Genomic DNA, 22,480 nt, shown 5'->3' on the forward strand with positions numbered 1-22,480 from the left:
TAATACAGATTTACTGATGTCTGATTTGTTGAGTTAACATCAGACAGACAGGGTTTGAACGGTTCGACTGTGACATCAGCTGTTTGATGGATGAAGCTTCGTGTTTGTGTTTATGTGACCTTTGACCCTTTAACTCCTGCCTTCAGAGCAATAGTCTCGACACAGTGTGAGATATAAGATGTCATTCTTCTCCGTCTCATCAGCAAGTCCAGATTTTTTTTGTCATTTAGTTTTGACCCAACTGTAAATATGAGAAGAACAGTAATAACGTGTCGTTAGCTTCCAACTTCCTGTCTGATCAGTAGTCACAGTTTTAAAGCGACAGTTCACACCCAAATCAAAAACACATGTTCTTCCTCTTCCCTGTAGAGCTGTTCATCAGTCAGATAGTTTTGGTGTGAGTTGCAGAGTGTTGGAGATATCAGCCGTACAGATGTCTGACGTCTCTCTGACATAATGGAACTAGATCCACGATGCTCCTCTGGGCCAACACACTTCCTTATAGAGACATGAAGGTCAGTCAGTTTAGAATGACTCTGATTCACCAACATAGACACGATGGCGAGAGCAAAATTATTCGGTGTGCACGTCATGAATCCGGTGAGTTTACATGTGCCCTTATTTTATCAACACGTCCTCACTGTGACCTCGTCACATGTCCACGTTTGGTCATGGATGCCTGTGGATATTCTCAGAAGACGTTTTACCTCTTATCCAAGAGGCTTCATCAGTTCATGCTTGTCTGACTAGGCTGGAACCAGTCTGACAAACTGGTGTGGAAACAACCCAGGTATTTAACCTCTGGGGAGGTCTTCACAAGGCCAATGATGTCACTGGTTCGTTAGTGCTACAATGGTGTGTCAACGACGGTCGTTGAAACTCCTGCTGCAACGGTGAAGCCTCTTGGATAACAGGTGAAACGTCTTCTAAGACAAAACTAAGTCCATTTGCGTTCGATTCAGTTGCCTTGAGGTTTGGTCATGGTCTTTCCACGTCCACTTATGACGTCCAAGGTACCCTGGGTGTGTTGGTTGTTGACGCTCTGGGACGCCGTGTCAACTTCAGCCTGTTACATGCACTAACAAACATTATTAAAGTGTCTGAAAAATATTTTATATTAGTAAAACTTCAAAATTCAGTCAGTGAAACAATAACATGACGTGAAATGACGGCTCTTTTTGTCAGTGTCAGCACCGGTATTGGATGACTTCAGAGTGAGACCGGGTTGGTTCAGCATGTCATATTTTCAGCTCCTTGTACGATATGTGGCCGTGACCTCGACCATTTTACCAATTCAATATTTCCATTGTGTTTGTTTACCAACATTTTAACCAACATGGCGGCAGAATAACCAGCAGGATTTTCTCCCTCTCTCTGCTCCACCTGTTTGCTCGAGTACGAAGGAAACTAAGACAACACTTCAGAGCTGACACAGTGTCGCTCTCCTGTAGCCTGCAGCTGCACTTCTGGAGTGGACGGGTCACAGTCCTGATGGTTGTTAGCTCGCCAGCTCCTGGCAACAAGCCAAAAATCTGTTGTTTATAATTTTACCTCCAACAACTTCTCCCTCCGCTCCGTAAATCCACCAGCTAACTGTTCTTTTATCATCAGGTTGTTCTGTTAATGTGCTAACTGGCTAATGACGTCAAGTTGGTCTTCTGGTTTCTCTTTTTGAGTGACGAATACACACAGGAGGAGAGTTATTTCCTTTCACGCAGGCACAGAACGTGCGTGCTGGTTGGTCGTCGGCTCTCATCTTTGCGGTGTGATCAGGTGCAACTTTTTGGCTGAGACACATGTAATGTCTGTATTTACATAAAAAGAGCTTCATATCAAATATGTTTTTTATTTTTGTTCCAGATGTAGCTCCGATCATCAGGACAGACTTCTTTAACATAATATCTGAACATGATGATATTTTACAGGATGAAGTCGACGCAGTCCTCCTCCTGCTGCTGCTGTGATGATGTTCAGATGTTTGTATAGTTAAGAGGACATTAAACAGGAGTGTGTTTTGTTTGACTGACAGGTGTCTCAGCCCGTCGTCCTGAGCCCTGCTGGAAGCTTCAGCACTTTTTGTCCCGGTGAGGATTTTCCGGGTGATGACACAGATACCACAGACACGTTTTCATACACTCTAAATCGGATTGTGCTACAAAATAAGACGGTGATTCACAGAATGATGCTTCAGCCGAGAGAATTATTTTGTCTTAAGACTTAATCCCTGACTGTGAAGGAGCCCTGCATGAAGAGTAATTTGATTAAAGCCGTGGTGTGTGCGGGGATTTGCCACGTGGAGGCCCAGAAAACTGCACTTTATCAGCGACACGGCAGCAGATAAGTCAGCCGCTGAAATTCTGTCAGTCTGCCATAAAGATAACGACACGTTATCGTCCGTTAGATTAGCCTAACGACAAGTGGAGCTTTTTCTGCTCTGTGTTACGTGCAGATTTAAAAAAAAAATACAGAAGTCAGTGAAACAATAAACGTGATGACAAATGAGTGAACAGGAAGTGTGTTGGTGGAAAGGTTTAAATGAAGAAGAGTTGACTCAAAATACAAAATAAGATCAACCTGAAATTGAAGGAGACATCGCTGATCAGAGTAAACACGATAACTGTCCTGTTCTGGAACATTAAATAACAAATTTATTCAAAATATATTTTCACTTAAAGGGACAGTGCACTAAAAAATGAACATGGACATGGTGGCCAGGTGGGTCGACGACTCACAGTGAGACCTTAACGACTCTGCAAGGGTTCCCACCCACACAGGGTTTATAGCCTGCAACTTTGCAACAGTCATTTAGAACTGAAGAAGCTTCTTGGATGAGAGATGAAATGTCTTCAAGAAACACAAGCAAGTCCAGTTGCCTACGATGTTAGCACTTACGATGTTAGCACTTACGATGTTAGCACTTACGACCGCAGACAAGAACATCAACAATAAAACGGTCTGCTTTTGACTTGCTTTGAGTTTTTGTACTCTGACACTGTTTTTTATTTTGACAACAAAGAACAGATTTGAACGTATCCTCATACAGCGGTTAGATATCCTACAAATTAGCACTTTACGAATGACGCTATGTGCTTAACGCAAAGTTACTGTGGTGAGATCAAAGAAGAGAAACATGGAGGTGACGCACCTTAAAATGACTCAAAGTTCACATGGTTTCAGAAGCTGGTCTCTGAGGGGAAAGTCCTGTGTTTGTTTGATGTATCCACCACCCTGTCTTACCTCCTAACGTCTCCTGAATACGAGGGATATGTACAAATTTTTGTGCATTACTTTTTGAAGGAAAACATACGAACAGCCCGAAGACTTAATGCTTTATTGTTTTAAATTACAAATGAGGCACAGATCGTCCAAAGAGACCCAGAACGTTTTTGCTACTTGTGTGTTTTACTCTCTGTTAACTGGTGTGAGCCGCTTCAAAGACACATTTTAAGAGTTGAAACCTTTGCAATCAGCTGTTGTCTACATTTCTGTTCCTCTTCTTTCCCTTCAATAAACTCAGAGATTAAAAGAGTTTGACTCCAACATTAAATGTGTTATTGACATTTGAAAAGGAGACGAGTGAAATAAGAGTCTCATGACAGGCAGAACACAGTGTGAACTTGGATGTTGAATTTCTTCTCAGTGACCCTCGATCATAATCGAACCACAGCAGCTCAGCTGCTCTGTAAATATTGAGTCAGTGCATTTTTCTTTGGGCTCTCAGCACTCAGACTGAAGAGGTTTAACCTGTGATGTGTCCAGTCTACTCAGCTGATGTGCTAACAGTGCTAACAGTGCTAACAGTGCACCAACCTTCTGTTTCTGTTGTGAAGTTTAAAGAGGAGCTGTGCTGAAGTTTATTCCAGCTTGTTATCGACACTGTTTTAATCTGCTCACATGTCGATGTTGAGCCTCCAGTTTCTTTGACCATTAACTGCTGATTTCTCCTGGTCTCATTCAGCTGCTGCTCAGAGGATCTTTGTGTCTGTCTTAGTTGAACCATCATACAGAGATGTGCTCTCCACGCACAAACAAACCTTCATACAAAATCACATCTATTAGTAAAAAGTGTTTTCAGACATGCAGGAGTCTCACACGTCTGACCGGACCGCATCACAGCCCTGTGACAGCAGATTACAAACTTTACAACACAGAGAATGAACTATATTTTTCTCTGGGTTTGTTTGGGTGACCTGGATTTGAAGGCGGAAAAAAGGAAGTGGAGCTTAAAAATGGGACGGACAACAAGACAAATGAAGTTATTGGAAAGAGAGAGATGTGAGAGAAGAGGACAGAAGGTGAAGGAGAGGACGGAGGATGGAGGGATGTGTACTGACAGACAGAGAGGGACAGAGGGATGATGATGAGGATGAAGAGATGTAGAGGAGCTGTGTCACTGTAGGCCCTGCTGAGAAACACACACACACACACACACACACACACACACAAACTTTAAAGGCAGCACTTTTGTTTTTGCTCCTGTTTTCACAGTTTAAAGTCTGAAATCATCTGCACCACAGTCTTGACCTTCATCATCGTTACTGACTCGTGTGGTCGTAAGGCCGTAAAGACGTGAACATTCAGTCCACAGACAGCAGCTCTGATGGACGTTCCTGCAGTCAGCATGTTAACGACACGCTCCATCTGTGTCACTGCGCTGTGATCAGACATGACATTTCAGAGTGACCTTTCACTGTGACCACCCTGAGACGCACCTGTGTCACCTGTGAAAACACCTCAAGTTTTTCCTCAACTATGACACTTGAGGCTTAATTTCTCCTTAACTGAGGGACTTACACAGTTGCACAGAAACCCTGAAACAAAATAATCTTAGCTTCAGTTGTTTTGTGCAGCCGCCTCAGATCTTTAAGTTAAACCTGTGAAAAATTGGAGCAAAATCAAAAGTGATGTGTTTCAGTTTTTGTTCAGTATAAATACAGAATTCAGAATATTTCAATATAATCTGTGGATTACATGACCCACATTAAAATTGGAATACTTTGAATCATAGTGGAATATTAGTCTGTAAACAGTGTTATCCAGAAGGAATCTGTTCACAGGTCGACACACAGGTACGACATATTGAAAATGACAGACATGAAGAAGAAGCGTGTTTCAGCTGCTCTTTAATCGTCAGAGTGAATCAGATGTTGTTGATGCTTCCTGGTGTCTGCCTCCAGTCCTGTGTTTTAATTTGGATCATGGATCATAATCTCTTCTTTATTGTCTTTCTGTTGGACTCTTCGCTCATCGTTTCACAACCAGCTGAACTGGAGAACATTAAGATTCTCTATGATAAGCAGAAAACCTCCTCAGAGGGTTTTATCTTCCAAAACAGAACAAATTAAAGTAGAAGGGCCTCGCAGAGCGCTGACCTGCAGACTGTTTCTGTTTCAGTGCAACTTTATTAATGTGACACCTAAAAATGACATAAAAATACAAAGAGAACAGCTTCTGTCACCGTGCCACCTCCCAACAACTGGAAATCAAAGAATAATGGTCATGGTCATGGCGCCGAGTAAACCGCCATAATCTCAAAACCTCTATCAGTTCAGTTTCTGTCATTTAACCTGCTGATGAAACACTGAGCTCTGTTTTAATAATCATCTCTTCTTCTTCCTTTTCCTCCTCCCAGTCTGCTCCCAGTTCTCCAAAGGCGTGTATGCCATCATGGGTCTGTACGACCGGCGGACGGTCAACATGCTGATGTCCTTCTGCGGCTCTCTGCACGTGTGCTTCGTCACGCCGTCCTTCCCCGTTCACACCAACAACCAATTTGTCCTGCAGTTGCGGCCCCAGCTGCAGGAGCCCCTCATGGCCCTGCTGGAGCACTTCTACTGGACCAGGTTCGTCTACATGTACAGCTCCGACTCAGGTGAGGACGCAGCCTGCACCACACAGTCCAGATTACTGTCCTATACAGCGCAGACATTTATCTTCCAAAGCAGGAAGTAGTGACGATCATACAGAGCAGTGTGAAGTGAGGACGTGTTGATGTGTGAGTGGTGGCGAGGTGCACAAGTGTTTGTCTTAGTATTCTCACTGTACATGCCGCCACTTGGTGACATCATCAGAGAAAACAATGTGTGTTTCCATAGTTACACAGATGAAACACAACTGTACATCAGCGATGCTGCAGAAAACTGATTCATGTCTTTATTTGAAGTCGACTCGACTTTTTACTGACAGACTTCAGCTGATTGAAAACTGCAGCTCGTCTATGAAGCAGAACCACGAGCAGAGAGCACGTGAGGCCAGTCTGAGCTGCTCTGCACTGACTTCCTGTTTCATTTAGATGTTAAGCTCCTCCTCCTTGTATACAAAGCCCTCCATGAGCTGGGACCGAGCTACATCACCAACTCCCTTGGTAACTATTTGCTTCCAAGAACTAGAGCTGGGTTGAAAAAAAATCAATTTAATCGATTCAAATCGGTTTTCCTTTAAATGGCACAATATTGATTCATTAATTAAAAAATCGATCTTTTACTATAACTATTTATTTTCCTCCGTGGACGTGTTGTACAGCCGGTAGCAGCCTGCAGCAGCAGCAGTACTATCAACCCAGGTAGTCTCACGAGATCAGCATTTAGCACCTGAGGTCATGGAGAGAGATCTCACGAGACAGCTGGACACTGAATGAAGACAGAGCAGCAAACAACGGTGGGAGCGCGTCCACTGAAGGCATGGGTCTACGGTGCATTTTTCTCACTCGCATTTCCCCCTAAAAATATAACGCTAATAATGTACGCATGTTTATTAAATGCACATTAGTTTCACAGAAAAGATTAAGAAATTCCACTAAGCATCAGCACACTGCTGACTGTAGCCTCAGTTTGTGCCTCATACACATCTGCTGGTAAAGTTAACTTAGCGTTAGCAAGCGTGATAAAAGACGGCAGAGAGGCGACGTTGTGCAAATAAACCAAAGATTTATTAATTCTCTGTAGCAGTAAACACATGGGCCGATAACAAATGTGCTAACTAACTATGCTAAAGCTTTACAAGCTATTCAGGGCTGCCGACGATAACGTTAACATGACAAACAGCAAGGCTAACGTTACGGCTAACAAGCTAATGTACTGACGCTACTCAGACACTCACACACACACTCACACACACACACACACACACACACACACACCGGACAGCCTCTCAGTCCTTAGCTGCTAACGTTAGCTCATGTACAACACAGGTACCACACAGAAACTTTTACAAAGGGTCATAATGTGCTTCTAGTGACTGTCAAATCACCAGCGAAGTTGTTTACACTGTGGACACGGAGAACAGCTGCCTGCTGTCATGGGACAAAGATCCTCTGAGAAGAAAGACGGTTCACTCTGCTCTGCCGCCAGGATCAAACTGGGAGGCAAAGATCCTCTCTGAGGAAGAGGGTTCACTTTGCTGCAGGGTTCACCTGCGTATATTGTTTCTCTTCTGATACAGTCAATGTGTGCATCACAACCACTGTAGTGTGTTGCACAAAGACTTTATAAGACGGTTACAGGCAGCAAACTTGTGGATGTCTTTGTTTACATTTTTTGTAGCCACTTCATTTAAATTGTCTGCCTTGTGATTAGATTTAATTTAAAATATTTATTTTGTATGTGTTGGTCAGGTAATGTTAAATAAAAGTACATGATGACTAATGTGCTGCTTTGGGGTCAATTCTTAATGTAAACAGTAGTTTTAATAGTAACGCACCAGGTCAGAGGGTTCTTTGTTAAATATACTTGGTTAGTTCTCAGAAAATATCTTAATATCCAAGCAAATTTGGATCATAATTGAAATATACTTGACTGAATTGATATTAAACTGAATTAAATCGAATGGAATCGTGAACCGTGAATCAAATCGAACTGAGTCCTTGAAAATCGAATCGAATCGATCTGGAAAATCTGAATCGATACCCAGCCCTACCAAGAACACTGTGATCATCTGCTGCTGGTTTATTGGAAGAAGATCTGGGATGTCCCAACGAACGCACGACCTGCAGATATCAGAGAAGCTGCTCGCTGAATATTTTAACAGGAAGCTAAAAACTTATCTGTTCACTTTAAGGCCCATTTATGCTCCCTTTAAGTACGAAAATGTATACGTCCGTTTCAAACGATGTTACCGTCACTGCCCACATACTTCCATGCGTCCTTTACGTTGGCATGGGTGTTAACCAATATATCCACCAGGGGGCAGCCCAGAGTCAAAAGTTTATAACAACAACAAACTCAGAAACAAACATGGCGACTGTGGAGGAGATATTGATAATGTGCCTCTTGCATAAAAGACAAAAACAGAGGCAGCGTTGTAGGAGGCGGTGGTCGGTGAGGCCGTTAAATACATCGTAACTGGAGGACGGAGAATTCTTTTCTCTAGTACTGACGATGAGAGAAACTGAATTGTTATTTCTTCTTCGTGTCTCACTAGAGCTACGTATCGGGTAGTGACAGCAACACTGCCCCCACGGTTCCCGGTGGTACTGCTCCGTTTGGCCCGTATCCATAAGCTTTATGGAAACGTGCAGAAATACGGACGAAATGAACGCAGAGCACGGACAGAAGGCTGCGTTTGTATCCGGATCCGTATTTAATGTTGAGCATAAATGAGCCTTAACTCGCGCTGACTCTCCTCATACAGGTCTGACACTCTTTACGCTTCACGCTGCTGCAGCTCTTTTAAAATCGTACTTGATTTAATGATTTATAGTTTTACAACTCTATGATGTCATGACCTTTTAGGATTTATTTTATTTTATGATTTTTAAAATGATTTATAGTCTATGTTCATTTTGTCAGGTTTATTACGTCAGATGCTGCTTTATAGATGAAACAACTCTGTCTCCTCATTGTGCCGGTGTACCTTTTATCCAGAACAATGAGGCGGAGTAACAATGTGAAATTCCCGCCTTGAAAAAGCAGAGCAGGGGCGCCCAGGTCATCACATCCTCACTGTGACCTCGTCACATGTCCACGTTTGGTCACGGACTTTCCACGTCCACATATGCTGTCCAAGGTACCCTGGGTGTGTTGGCTGTTGACGTTCTGGGACGCCGTGTCAACTTCAGCCTGTTACATGCATTGTCTGTTTTCAAAATACACTTCTGTTTTCACAGGAAATGTACAGTTTGATACAGTCTCTTTAAAAATAAAAGAGAATTTGCATTTTTTTTTCCTTCAACAACACACACACACACACACACACACACACGGTTGGGTTTAGGAACAAAGAACAGGGTTTGGCTTTACAGTCTTACAGGAAGTGAACAGCACTCTCTCAGGTGAAAGTTTGAGGTGTCATCCTTGTCCCGCCACGTTTCCCGCTGACACCACCGCACCTTTTTTCATTGGTTTCTGACACCACCGCACCTCGCTGCCCAAGTGCCAGATTTTGATGACTTCAGAGTGAGACTGGGTGCCCCATGGACAAAGGTATTGTGTTTGTTGCTGTGGCCACAGGTTCGATTCCAGTCCATCATCCTACATCAGCCTCTGCAGTCTGTCAGCACAGGTCTCCTCCACCTCTTCCTCCTCCTCCAGCTCCTCCACCTCCTCCTCCTCCTCCTCCTCCTCCTCCTCAGCTGGGTCTATAGTCCATTTGACAGTTGGTGGCCGACTCTGTCTGATCTTATCGCCTGCTCCATCTGCCCAGGAACCGTCGGTGGAAGTCTTTCCAGCGTAATAGTGCGTAACTGTCGGCCCCGGTGGTGCAGTCTGTCTAATGTTATTGCTCCTTCACATCTGCCGAGGAGACGGTGGATATTTGTTGGGAGTCAGAGGGGTTTTCCTGAGGCTGAGCGCTCTCCTTTATGTCCAGTATCAGCACACACACACACACACACACACACACACACACACACAGAGCCCCCGGTGACGATGAGCGAAAACAATCGATAAACTTTTACACACATCGTCTCTGAAACACAAACTGAAGGGAAGAAGAGTTCATACAGCAGAGGAGGTGTTCATGAGCCACGTGTGCTCTGAGCTACAGAAACAGGAGGCGGTAACTGAGTACATTCACCCAGTTACTCTACTGAAGTACAGTTTACTTTATCCTACTTTATAAATCTACTTTGCTTCATTTATTTGACAGCTATAGTTACGAGGGATGTTCCTGTCGACTAAATGAAACTTTAATTTAGACCAGTCGACGAGTCTAAAAAAGACAAACACTCAAAGTCAAAATTTATCACAATTTATTGTTAAAGGCGCTGTATGTAGGAATGTGGCCAAAACGGTTACTGCACTCAAATTCAAAATACTGCCGCGAGTCGTGTCTACCCCCCCTCCCCTACAGATTCGAGGTTGCTGGACAGCAGCACGCTGGAGACTGATTTGTTTGCCCACGAGCGGCTGCCGTGGCAGGGCCGCGTCGCCGCGTCCTTGATCTTCGGTTTTCCAGCGGACCGTTCGAGCAAGTCCGGCTTCTCTGCTGCTAACGCTGCTGCCGGGATACAGCTGAGGAGGAGCCGGCTGCTAATGCTATGTACCAGGACACTGCTAATGCTGCTTGCCGTGCTGCTGTAGCTCAGTCGTAACTGTAACTGATGCTGAGACTCTACTGACTGTGTGACTGGTAGACGGCGGTGGGTGGCGCAACAGGCCAAAACACAAATTCAAAACATAAACATGATTTGCAGACCGTAAAATATTTTTTTAAATGCAAATATTCTGGCTGTACTATTGTTGTCGGTGAGATCAGTATGTTATATGAACATTATTCCTTAGTCTCTGTGACATATTAGGAGGATTTTACGACTGTTTGCTTTAGATTTCTTACATATAGCTCCTTTAAGTGTTTGAAACATTGTCCCAAACATATTGTGTGCATTTAGAGCCCTCTGAAGCCTTTAATCACAATCTTCAACAACCATGTTGGATTTTAAATGCTGCTGAAGTACGAGACACTTTGTGCCGTGCAGTATGAATGTGAACCTGCACATTATCTGACAGCAACTCTTAAAGTTAACAAATAATATAACATCTCAAAAAGATTCATTGCTGCTGAATTCATGTTCTAGATCAAAGTGTGCTGGTTTATGAGAAGACGTCTCTCCAGTTTAAAAGTCTACTGGAGCATTACCGCGAGGAGGGGAACTGCTGTCTGACCGCTCTGTAGCTCCCACTAGTGGCGGGCGGCTGCATGACAGTCAAGTCAACATTGTGTTTGAGGCAACATATTGTCACTTTGCTGGAAAGAAATAAAGTTATCTTTAACATCTCTAGCTAACGTTAGCTAAAGTTAGCCTAACGTTAGCTCCTAGCTGCGTTGTTCATCATGTCACCTTGTTTGCTGGGAGTTCATTAGCCTATTTTGTTCTAGTTTTGTACTTTGGTGATCGTACATCATTGTTAGCTGTTGTCCAAAGGGCTCTATTTAAGCTAACGTTAACTTCTGGAGCTTAGCTTCATTAACTTATCTGTAATGGCAGAGATAACAAAGGTTGGCAAACGTTATGCTGAATGATTCAGTGTAAATACTGTAGCACCAAACTAACGGAGAGACACTCTTGGTAAAGATGGTAAAAAGGCCGTTATCCTTTTCTCATATTCTGAGCCAAAAACCTTAACTTCAGTGGCACTTTAACTTGTTGTCTTTGATGGTGACGGCAACCAGATGCGGTTCACAAGCGTACACTGTGACCTGTAAATTTTGGCTTGTAATTTAAGCTTTTCATCGACCTTCTCAACAATAAAATGATGAATATATCCCTCCAATGCGTAGTTTAGGCCCTTTTGGTTACTTCTCAATGACATCTGATCGTTATGTCTCCAAAAATCATCAGTTGCCTCCTGTGAAATGCCGTGTACTGTGACACCTGCCATAGCGCCGCTCACTGAATGTTGATAGTTTGTCCAGTGAGTGGAGGGGGCGTGGCTTAGCCATAGGTCAAATGGTTTAAAGGACTAATATTTCTAGTGTCGACTAGTGAGGGGGCGGACGATTAATTGTTTAGACGTCTAATCGTGTGCGTCCTTTCATATATGTTTTGCCCTTTTACATCTTAAAACTGATCATTTCTATTTATGGGCCTGACGCTAAAGACTGTTGTTACATCTGCCTGTTAAACTGATTTACCTTCAGACTCTGGGTCTGTCGTGGATAAATGAGATACAGTGCCCTCCAAAAGTATTGGAACAGTGAGTCCAATTCATTTACTTTTGTTGTAGACTGAAAACATTTGGGTTTGACATCAAAAGATGAATATGAGACAAGAGATCAACATTTCAGCTTTTATTTCCAGGTATTTACATCTGGATCTGATACACAACTTAGAAGATAGCATTATTTGTAATGGAACACAAAATTTTTAGGTGAGCAAAAGTATTGGAACATATCAACTTAAAATATATTAAAGTGAATGAGACTTAATATTTAGTTGCAAATCCTTTGCTTTCAATAACTGCATCAAGCCTGTGACCCATTGACATCACCAAACTTTTGCATTCTTCTTTTGTGATGCTTTTCCAGGTTTTCACCGCAGCCTCTTTCAGCTGTTGTTTGTTTTGGGGGGTTACTCCCTTCAGTCTCCTCTTCAGCAGGTAAAATGCATGCTCTATTGGGTTTAAGTCTGGAGACTGACTTGGCCAGTCTAAAACCTTCCACTTCTTGCCCCTGATGAACTCCTTTGTTGTTTTGGCAGTGTGTTTTGGGTCGTTATCTTGCTGCATGATGAAGGATCTCCCAATCAGTTTGGTTGCATCTTTCTTTAAATTAGCAGACAAAATGTTTCTGTAGACTTCTGAGTTCATTTTGCTGCTGCCATCATGTGTTACATCATCAATGAAGATAAAAGAGTCCGTCCCAGAAGAAGCCATGCAAGCCCAAGCCATGACATTACCTCCACCGTGTTTCACAGATGAGCTTGTATGTTTGGGATCATGAGCAGATCCTTTCTTTCTCCAAACTTTCGCCTTTCCATCACTTTGGAAAAGGTTAATCTTTGTCTCATCAGTCCATAAAACTTTTTCCCAGAATTTTTGAGGCTCATCTCTGTACCTTTTGGCAAATTCCAACCTGGCCTTCCTATTCTTCTTGCTAATGGGTGGTTTGCATCTTCTGGTGTAGCCTCTGTACTTTTGTTCATGAAGTCTTCTGCGAACAGTAGATTGTGATACCTTCACTCCTGCCCTCTGGAGGTTGTTGCTGATGTCACTAACAGTTGTTTTAGGGTCTTTCTTTACAGCTCTCACAATGTTTCTGTCATCAACTGCTGATGTTTTCCTTGGTCTACCTGTTCGACATCTGTTGCTTAGTACACCAGTGGTTTCTTTCTTCTTCAGGACATTCCAGATGGTTGTACTGGCTATGGCCAATGTTTGTGCAATGGCTCTGATTGATTGTCCATCTTCTCTCAGATTCACAATTGCTTCTTTTTCACCCATAGACAGCTCTCTGGTTTTGATCACCTCACGCATCAGGGGTTGGAATTGGGGGGTTAGATCACCACATGATTCCCGAGCGCGGCACCGCTGCTGCTCACCGCTCCCTCAGGGGATGGGTCAAATGTGGAGAACAAATTTCACACATTCAGGTGTGTGACAATCAGTGGAACTTTACCTTTACCTTTACCTCTAAATGCAGTCTGCACAGGCAAAACCTGTTGTACCCAATCTGAAACTGAGCTCAGACATTCAGTGCTATTTATTGTTTGAATAATCAATGTAATTGGGAGACACCTGGGCAACAAAACACACCTGTCAGTCACATGTTCCAATACTTTTGCTCTCATGAAAAATGGGTGGGTTCAAAAAAAAGGTGCTATCTTCTAAGTTGTGTATCAGATCCAGATGTAAATACCTGGAAATAAAAGCTGAAATGTTGATCTCTTGTCTCATATTCATCTTTTGATGTCAAACCCAAATATTTTCAGTCTACAACAAAAGTAAACGAATTGGCCTCACTGTTCCAATACTTTTGGAGGGCACTGTAAATGAGGCCTTGTGTTGTGTTCAAACCTGCTACAATGAAATATTTCAAATTAAGTAAGGCATAATGTCTTACTTAAATAATTTTGAGTTTGTATCTCGAAATGAGAAACTTTCTCAAAACAAAAAAGTGACTTAGTATCAACAAAATGACTTACAGGGATCTTTTTTTTTTTTTTTTTAACATCACTGTTGGAGGCATTGGCGTCCATATCTGACAGCAGGGTCGTGGATGTTGTAGTTTAAAGCTCCATCAGACCAAAGTGAACTGAGTAAACTGAGTTTCTCTGCTGAGAAACAGTGAGGAGATCCTTAAAAGAAAAATTTGAACTGGGAATTTAGAGCTGGGAAAAATTCTTCAGGAGTTCGTCCGATGTCTCACCTCTGTTCACACTGACAAAGCTTCAGTTTGATACCTCACATGTCCGAATCCATGTCAGCCTCAACAAGACTCAGTTTCATTTATATTACAAATCACACATTTACCTGGAGGAGCTTTTCCCTCTGTACATCTGTCCTCTTCTCCTGCTCCTCCAGTTTGATCTCCTCCTCATCCTCTTCCTCCTCACTGTCCTCCTCTCACCTCCTCTTCCTCATCCTCTGTTCTTTGAACTGTCCAGAGGGCTGAAAAAGCTTTTGCATGTTCGTCTCTTTCCTCTGCTGCCGTCTTTTTATTTGGCTCCTCTTGGCCCGCCATCAAAGTTCCCTTGAGCAAGGCGTTTCATCTCCAGTGGCCTGAAGTGGGCAGCACGGCGCTCACTCAACCTTACCACAGATTAAAGAAAATAAAAACTAAATAAAAACACTGGACGGACAGACGGACGGACAGAGAGACAGACAGACAGCAGCTGCCAAGGAAATAAACCGTGGAGGAAGCATCAGCTCGCATGAACAGAGACTGTGTGTAATTGAACATGAAACTGTTTTTGTATGTGTGGTGAGCATAACTGCTGCCGCATCACTGGTCTGATGTCTCGCCAACACACCGCTAGACACACAGCATGCACGCCTGTACACACACACCAACACACACACACACACACACACACACACACACACACACACACACATTGATGCAGCAGCACACACATCACAGGCTCAGTTTTATTTTCAACTCTTTCTGCATCAACACTTTCAGATATTTTTGTGTTTGTTGGTGATTTTATTGTTTTCTTTGGTGTGTTTTTTTTATGTCCTGATGGACCCGAGACATTAATATGAAAAACTGACTGAAAATCACAAAGCATCTGTTTAGCTGAAGAAACATTAAATCCTTCTGTAACAAGACTGTTTGATCTTTATTAGCTCTTAATTTTCATCACCACGATTACAGTGAAGGAGTCGTTTGCAATGAAACTCTGTAGAGGGCAAACACTGCCCTCTATTGGCCCTGTATTGGCCCTGTGTTGGCCCAGTGTTGGCCCTGTGTTGGCCCAGCATTGGCCCAGTGTTTGCCCTGTATTGGCCCTGTGTTGGCCCAGTGTTTGCCCTGTATTGGCCCTGTGTTGGCCCAGTGTTGGCCCAGCATTGGCCCAGTGTTTGCCCTCTATTGGCCCTGTGTTGGCCCAGTGTTTGCCCTGTATTGGCCCAATGTTGGCTTTGTATTGGCCCAGCATTGGCCCTGTGTTGGCCCAGTGTTTGCCCTCTATTGGCCCAGTGTTGGCCCTGTGTTGGCCCAGTGTTGGCCCAGCATTGGCCCTGTGTTTATCCTGTGTTGGCCCAGTGTTGGCCCAGTGTTGGCCCTGTGTTGGCCCAGTGTTGGCCCAGCATTGGCCCTGTGTTTACCCTGTGTTTACCCTGTGTTGGCCCTGTATTGGCCCAGTGTTGGCCCTCTGTTGGCCCATCATTGGCCCAGTGTTTGCCCTCTATTGGCCCAGTGTTGGCCCTGTGTTGGCCCAGTGTTTGCCCTCTATTGGCCCAGTGTTTGCCCTCTATTGGCCCTGTGTTTGCCCAGTGTTGGCCCAGCATTGGCCCAGTGTTTGCCCTCTATTGGCCCTGTGTTGGCCCAGTGTTTGCCCTGTATTGGCCCAATGTTGGCTTTGTATTGGCCCAGCATTGGCCCTGTGTTGGCCCAGTGTTTGCCCTCTATTGGCCCAGTGTTGGCCCTGTGTTGGCCCAGTGTTGGCCCAGCATTGGCCCTGTGTTTATCCTGTGTTGGCCCAGTGTTGGCCCAGTGTTGGCCCTGTGTTGGCCCAGTGTTGGCCCAGCATTGGCCCTGTGTTTACCCTGTGTTTACCCTGTGTTGGCCCTGTATTGGCCCAGTGTTGGCCCTCTGTTGGCCCATCATTGGCCCAGTGTTTGCCCTCTATTGGCCCAGTGTTGGCCCTGTGTTGGCCCAGTGTTTGCCCTCTATTGGCCCAGTGTTTACCCTCTATTGGCCCAATGTTGGCTTTGTATTGGCCCAGTGTTGGCCCTGTGTTGGCCCAGCATTGGCCCATCATTGGCCCTGTGTTTGCCCTCTATTGGCCCTGTATTGGCCCAGTGTTGGCCCTGTGTTGGCCCAGTGTTTACCCTCTATTAGCCCAATGTTGGCTTTGTATTGGCCCAGTGTTGGCCCTGTATTGGCCCAGCATTGGCCCTGTGTTGGCCCTGTGTTGGCCCAACATTGGCCCTGTGTTGGCCCAGTGTTTTCCCTCTATTGGCCATGTATTGGCCCAGTGTTGGCCCTGTATTGGCCCAGTGTTTACCCTCTATTGGCCCAATGTTGGCTTTGTATTGGCTCAGTGTTGGTCCTGTATTGGCCCAGCATTGGCCCTGTGTTGGCCCTGTATTGGCCCTGTGTTGGCCCTGTATTGGCCCAGCATTGGCCCTGTGTTTGCCCTGTATTGGCCCTGTGTTTGCCCTCTATTGGCCCAGTGTTTACCCTCTATTGGCCCAATGTTGGCTTTGTATTGGCCCAGTGTTGGCCCTGTGTTGGCCCAGCATTGGCCCATCATTGGCCCTGTGTTTGCCCTCTATTGGCCCTGTATTGGCCCAGTGTTGGCCCTGTGTTGGCCCAGTGTTCACCCTCTATTGGCCCAATGTTGGCTTTGTATTGGCCCAGCATTGGCCCTGTGTTTGCCCTCTATTGGCCCAGTGTTGGCCCTGTATTGGCCCAGTGTTGACTCTGTATTGGCCCTGTATTGGCCCTGTGTTTACCCTCTATTGGCCCAATGTTGGCTTTGTATTGGCCCAGCATTGGCCCTGTGTTTGCCCAGCATTGGCCCTGTGTTTGCCCTCTATTGGCCCAATGTTGGCCCTGTGTTGGCCCAGTGTTGGCTCTGTATTGGCCCTGTGTTGGCCCTGTGTTGGCCCAGTGTTTGCCCTCTATTGGCCCAGCATTGGCCCAGTGTTCACCCTCTATTGGCCCAATGTTGGCTTTGTATTGGCCCAGTGTTGGCCCTGTATTGGCCCTGCATTGGCCCTGTGTTTGCCCTGTATTGGCCCAGTGTTGGCCCTGTATTGGCCCAGCATTGGCCCAGTGTTTACCCTCTATTGGCCCAGCATTGGCCCAGTGTTTACCCTCTATTGGCCCAATGTTGGCTTTGTATTGGCCCAGTGTTGGCCCTGTATTGGCCCTGCATTGGCCCTGTGTTTGCCCTCTATTGGCCCAGTGTTTGCCCTGTATTGGCCCAGTGTTTGCCCTCTATTGGCCCAGCATTGGCCCAGTGTTTACCCTCTATTGACCCAATGTTGGCTTTGTATTGGCCCAGTGTTGGCCCTGTATTGGCCCTGCATTGGCCCTGTGTTTGCCCTGTATTGGCCCAGTGTTGGCCCTGTATTGGCCCAGTGTTGGCTCTGTATTTGCCCTGTATTGGTCCTGTGTTTACCCTCTATTGGCCCAATGTTGGCTTTGTATTGGCCCAGCATTGGCCCTGTGTTTGCCCTGCATTGGCCCAGTGTTGGCCCTGTATTGGCCCAGTGTTGGCTCTGTATTTGCCCTGTATTGGTCCTGTGTTTACCCTCTATTGGCCCAATGTTGGCTTTGTATTGGCCCAGCATTGGCCCTGTGTTTGCCCTGTATTGACCCAGTGTTGGCCCTGTGTTGGCCCAGTGTTGGCTCTGTATTGGCCCAGTGTTGGCCCTGTATTGGCCCTGTGTTGGCCCTGTATTGGCCCAGTGTTGGCCCTGTATTGGCCCAGTGTTGGCCCTGTATTGGCCCAGTGTTGGCCCTGTGTTGGCCCTGTATTGACCCAGTGTTGGCCCTGTATTGGCCCTGTGTTGGCCCAGTGTTGGCCCTGTGTTGGCCCTGTATTGGCCCTGTATTGGCCCTGTATTGGCCCTTTATTGGCCCAGTGTTGGCCCTGTATTGGCCCTGTGTTGGCCCTGTATTGGCCCAGTGTTGGCCCTGTGTTGGCCCTGTATTGGCCCAGTGTTGGCCCTGTATTGGCCCTGTATTGGGCCTGTGTTGTATCAGACAGACAGCAGTGTTGTAATGAGTATGTGAGGACAGATGGAGGCTGATGCTGTAATTCTCTGTAAGAGCTCTGCTGGGAAAAACACTGGGAGTGATTGAAACACATTGGTGCTCTACCGAGGAGTCTCCTCCTCCTCCTCCTCCTCCTTATATCCTCAATTCCTCTTTCTTTTCCTTCATTCCTTTTTTGCTCTCGTCTGCTCTCCTTTGTTTTCTTTCTCTCTTCCTCTCCTCTCCAGGATGTTTATGTAGATTAGCTGTCGAACGTTGAGCAGTGTCTATATTTATAAAACTGTTTCTCTCTGCTGTGTCTCTAATTGAAGGTTACATTATCCATTAACACACACTTGACTTCTTTTACTTTGTGTGTGTGTGTGTGTGTGTGTGTGTGCGTGTGTGTTGGCGGCAGCTGTAAACAGTGTGTCACTGTGTGGAAACTAATGAGCAGTTACCTATCATCACATCATCACCTCTGACTGTCACACAGCACCAATTATCAGCAGACTTTCCTTCCTCCACCTCCGCTCTGCGCTGGGCGGAGACCAACCCATCACCACATGGATAAAAGTATGTGGACGGCCCTGCAGTGCAGCCATACGTGACGTTATGAAACGAGCCAGTGTTAAATGACGATTTTTTATTCAGAGATATCAAAAAGTGTCTGACGGTCGGTGCAGGAGACTCTCTATCATTCCTTAATTTTATTTTTGTAGTAAAAGCCGCGGGGAGCTGCAGATTCAGCTGATAAATCTCTGGAGCTTCACACACACACACACACATACACACACACACACAACAGATCGTCACACTCCTCTCACCTTTAGTTCCAGTGTGTTACTGAACACACAGTCGCAGTTCGTCACATGCACGTACAGTCTTTAAGAATTTAAGTTTCTCTGCTCTGACTTTGAGACACACTGAGGTAATAACCCTGGAGGAAGTGTGTGTGTGTGTGTGTGTGTGTGTGTGCGTGTCACACAGTATCTTTGAAGTTCCTGCTTCACTGTGTCTCTGTGTTCATCTCTCTCTGCTCTTTGAAGTCTATCTGAATTTTGCTGACTTGTCTTTTGAACACGGTGTGCATGCATCAGTGTGTGTGTGTGTGTGTGTGTGTGTGTGTGTGTGTGTGTGTGTGTAAAATGCTGATGTGATTACTCTGCGTGTTGACTCACAGGGTTTTCAAGCACAGAGGGAAGAAGCTGCCTGTTAGGTTGTGGAAACAGCAGGGGTGCAATGATAAATTGAATTTTGTGATATCGTGATAAAAAACAAAGTCTGGATACAGTCGTGATTAAATCTGCCACATGGTTATTTTCCAAGTCAGTCTCTAAAGGACACTGCCATTGCAGCAGTCAACACAAATTCAGCCAATCCCCGTGAATCACATGTGCCCTTGTATTTTGTCTAGTCAGCGCAACTTGTGTTTTATCTCAGTTCAAATCAAATTTATTTATAAAGCAGGTTTAAAACCAACCAGAGTGCTGTGGTGAAAATAAAATAAGTCAAATGACATGGAACCAACAAAACAATTTACAAACTGGAAATGTCCTGTGATGCAGGTAGCCCCGGCCCCACGATTAGAGCCTGGTCTCACTCCAAACCAACAAAACAAGGTGTCCTTTAACATCGGCATGATACGCAGCCGGTTGCTGCTGCATTTTAACAGTGCCTGGCAGCATCAGGGGTAAACATGGCAGGACATGGACAGAAGTTAAGGAGGAGAAAGTCCAAGTGGGGCGGGTGGGGGCAGTGATGGATGGGTCCAACAACCACTGACATTCACCCGAGAGAGCGGTGTTCACTTCCTTTAAGATTGTAAAGCCAAACCCTGTTCTTTGTTCCTAAACCCAACCACGTGTGTGTGTTGTTGAAGGAAAAATATGTTAATTTACATTGTTGTACAGACGTAGTGCTTTTATTTTGAAAGAGACTGTACAGACAGAGACTGACAGAAGTGTATTTTGAAAACAGACAATGCATGTAACAGGCTGAAGTTGACACGGCGTCATATGTGGACATGGAAAGTCCATGACCAAAGGTGGACACGTGACGAGGTCACAGTGAGGATGATAATGAACACGATGAGCAGCGCTAAAATCAACCTGCGTAGTTGTCCCTCCATTGTGACATTAGAAAGTGTCACATTTATCTTGCAAGTGTACTCTTCTTCAACGTTTGCTTTACTTCCTGGATTTTTCCCACATGGAAATTCTGACCAATCAAGAGCAGCTTTCTCACACAAGGCATTTGATCTGGTCCTCTTGTAAATGCTGCCGTGAGAACACCAACCAACTCTAGGCAATTATACAACTTTGGAACAACATGAGTCCCTGATTCAGACCAAAGGAGACCACTCTAGGACTGACAGCAGCCTGAAGTCTCGACCATGGGACTGTGAGGAGCAGCTGGTCTGAGGAGCTGAGAGACGACCTGGGTGTGAGGCCATGTCAGACTTTAAAAAGAAACAGTAGTGACCTAAAACTCAGACCTAAAGCTGTAGGATGAATCCTACTTATATTTCCTTCAGCATTGCCATAAGTTTTGATTTAACTGTTCAGTGTATTTTCGTGACCATTTAGCTCAAAGCACCTCCGCACAGCCTCACAGATCATCAGCAGGGCTGCAGCGTCTTGTTTTCACCTTCATCAGGTGTTCAGGTTTGATCACGAGGGCGTCTCATGTTCCTGCTGACAGTCCGACTGTACGAGGCCAGCTTCTTTCCTCCTTAAATAATGTATTACAGCCCAGCGGAGGGAACAGTGTGAAAGATGAAAGAGTTTGCCTGGAAATAGCTCCTCAGATAAATCTCATCTCAGATAATTCATCATCATCATCCTCACTAATATTTATGTGTTTGTGATGTATTTAAATCACTTTAACCGAAACCAAAATGATCATGCGTCTCTGAGTGTGAAGCAGCTTTATGAAGTGTGACCCAGGTCAAGTCCAGCCCGAGGCAGACAGCAGACATCACACCACTTTGACTCCGCGGCTCGACACTGAGTTTGAGAAGCCGCTGCCTCTTCAGATCCTCCGAGCTTCACGTGGAAAATATCTCAGTGTTGTGTTAATGTGTTTGAGCACCGAGGCAGACGTGTTGAGGGAGGGCGCTTTGAAAAGTAAAGGAAATGGAAAATAAACCTCCGACTGCTGGTGATATTCAGATTCATCAGGTTTTAATCTCCTGGATGATGTGAAAACTGAAACAGTGACTGTCACTCTCCAATAGGCAGCAAAATATGAAATCCTTTGTGACAAGCTTCGTCCCCTTCTTCCTAACAGTTAACTTTATGACACAACAATTAATTACCCTGAAACTAACTGCTACATTTACTAAATTACATGCTGGGTAGCAGGTACAGCTCGCTAGCCAGCCAGGTAGCATAATGCTAACAGTCTGTCCCGCATCACTGCAGAAGCCGTACCAAACCACAAGAGAGTTACTACTTGATGGGAGCTCAGACCGGCCAGTTCTAAAACAGTTTCCTCGTGTCGCCAGTCTTTGGTCTGAACTGGACTTAAAACTCTCCTGTTTCACTGAAGTCAGATACGAGGCAGAGTCATTTAAATGACGAATGCATCACCGACAGAAAACTACAGTTTGTAGGCTATGCTGAAGTGAATGTGGCTTTTCACAGGACAGACGACACAGGACGCAGAGGGGACACCAGCACAACAATGTCACTGAGCTAGAAAGTTACAAAAATGTCCACAGGCTGAGATCAATGCAAAAATAGTAAATTTATTTAAGGCATCTGTGCAAAAAAAAAGGTCCTCAAAGTGCAAAAAATGATGAAGAGTGAATAAAAACAAGAACATTTACCCTCTGCTGTCTGGTGGCTGTGCTGCCTGCTCTCCTCCTGGGGAAACAGTCCACAGCGGCGGAGAGACCTGAGGCAGCTGATTTATTGCCGTCTGTGATCTGATAAAGACTCTACAGATAAATAAGATGAAATAAATCAGTGTATGCAGTATTATGTATTAAACCAACTCATCCTCACTGTGACCTCGTCACATGTCCACGTTTGGTCATGGACTTTCCACGTCCACATATGACGTCCAAGGTACCCTGGGTGTGTTGGTTGTTGACGTTCTGGGACGCCGTGTCAACTTCAGCCTGTTACATGCATTGTCTGTTTTCAAAATACACTTCTGTTTTCACAGG

At 45.0% G+C, this 22,480-nt stretch overlaps 1 protein-coding gene and 1 pseudogene across 4 annotated transcripts in view; one reads left to right on the forward strand and one right to left on the reverse strand.

The window, feature by feature from the left end:
• LOC117269255 (glutamate receptor 1-like) overlaps window positions 1-22,480 on the forward strand; it is a 121,847-nt gene that overhangs the window by 40,474 nt on the left and 58,893 nt on the right. For all 4 annotated transcript variants that reach the window (XR_013492381.1, XM_078172675.1, XM_078172676.1 and 1 more), the window contains exon 3: window positions 5,633-5,872. Coding sequence is in view for 3 of the 4 variants with exons in the window: in XM_078172675.1 (XP_078028801.1) it covers window positions 5,633-5,872 (240 nt within the window). In the remaining variant the exon portion in view is untranslated. The remainder of the gene's footprint in view (window positions 1-5,632; window positions 5,873-22,480) is intronic.
• On the reverse strand, window positions 15,228-16,052 carry LOC144464605 (uncharacterized; annotated as a pseudogene).

The sequence above is a fragment of the Epinephelus lanceolatus genome, chromosome 11 (assembly GCF_041903045.1).
Source record: "Epinephelus lanceolatus isolate andai-2023 chromosome 11, ASM4190304v1, whole genome shotgun sequence".
NCBI lineage: Eukaryota > Metazoa > Chordata > Actinopteri > Perciformes > Serranidae > Epinephelus > Epinephelus lanceolatus.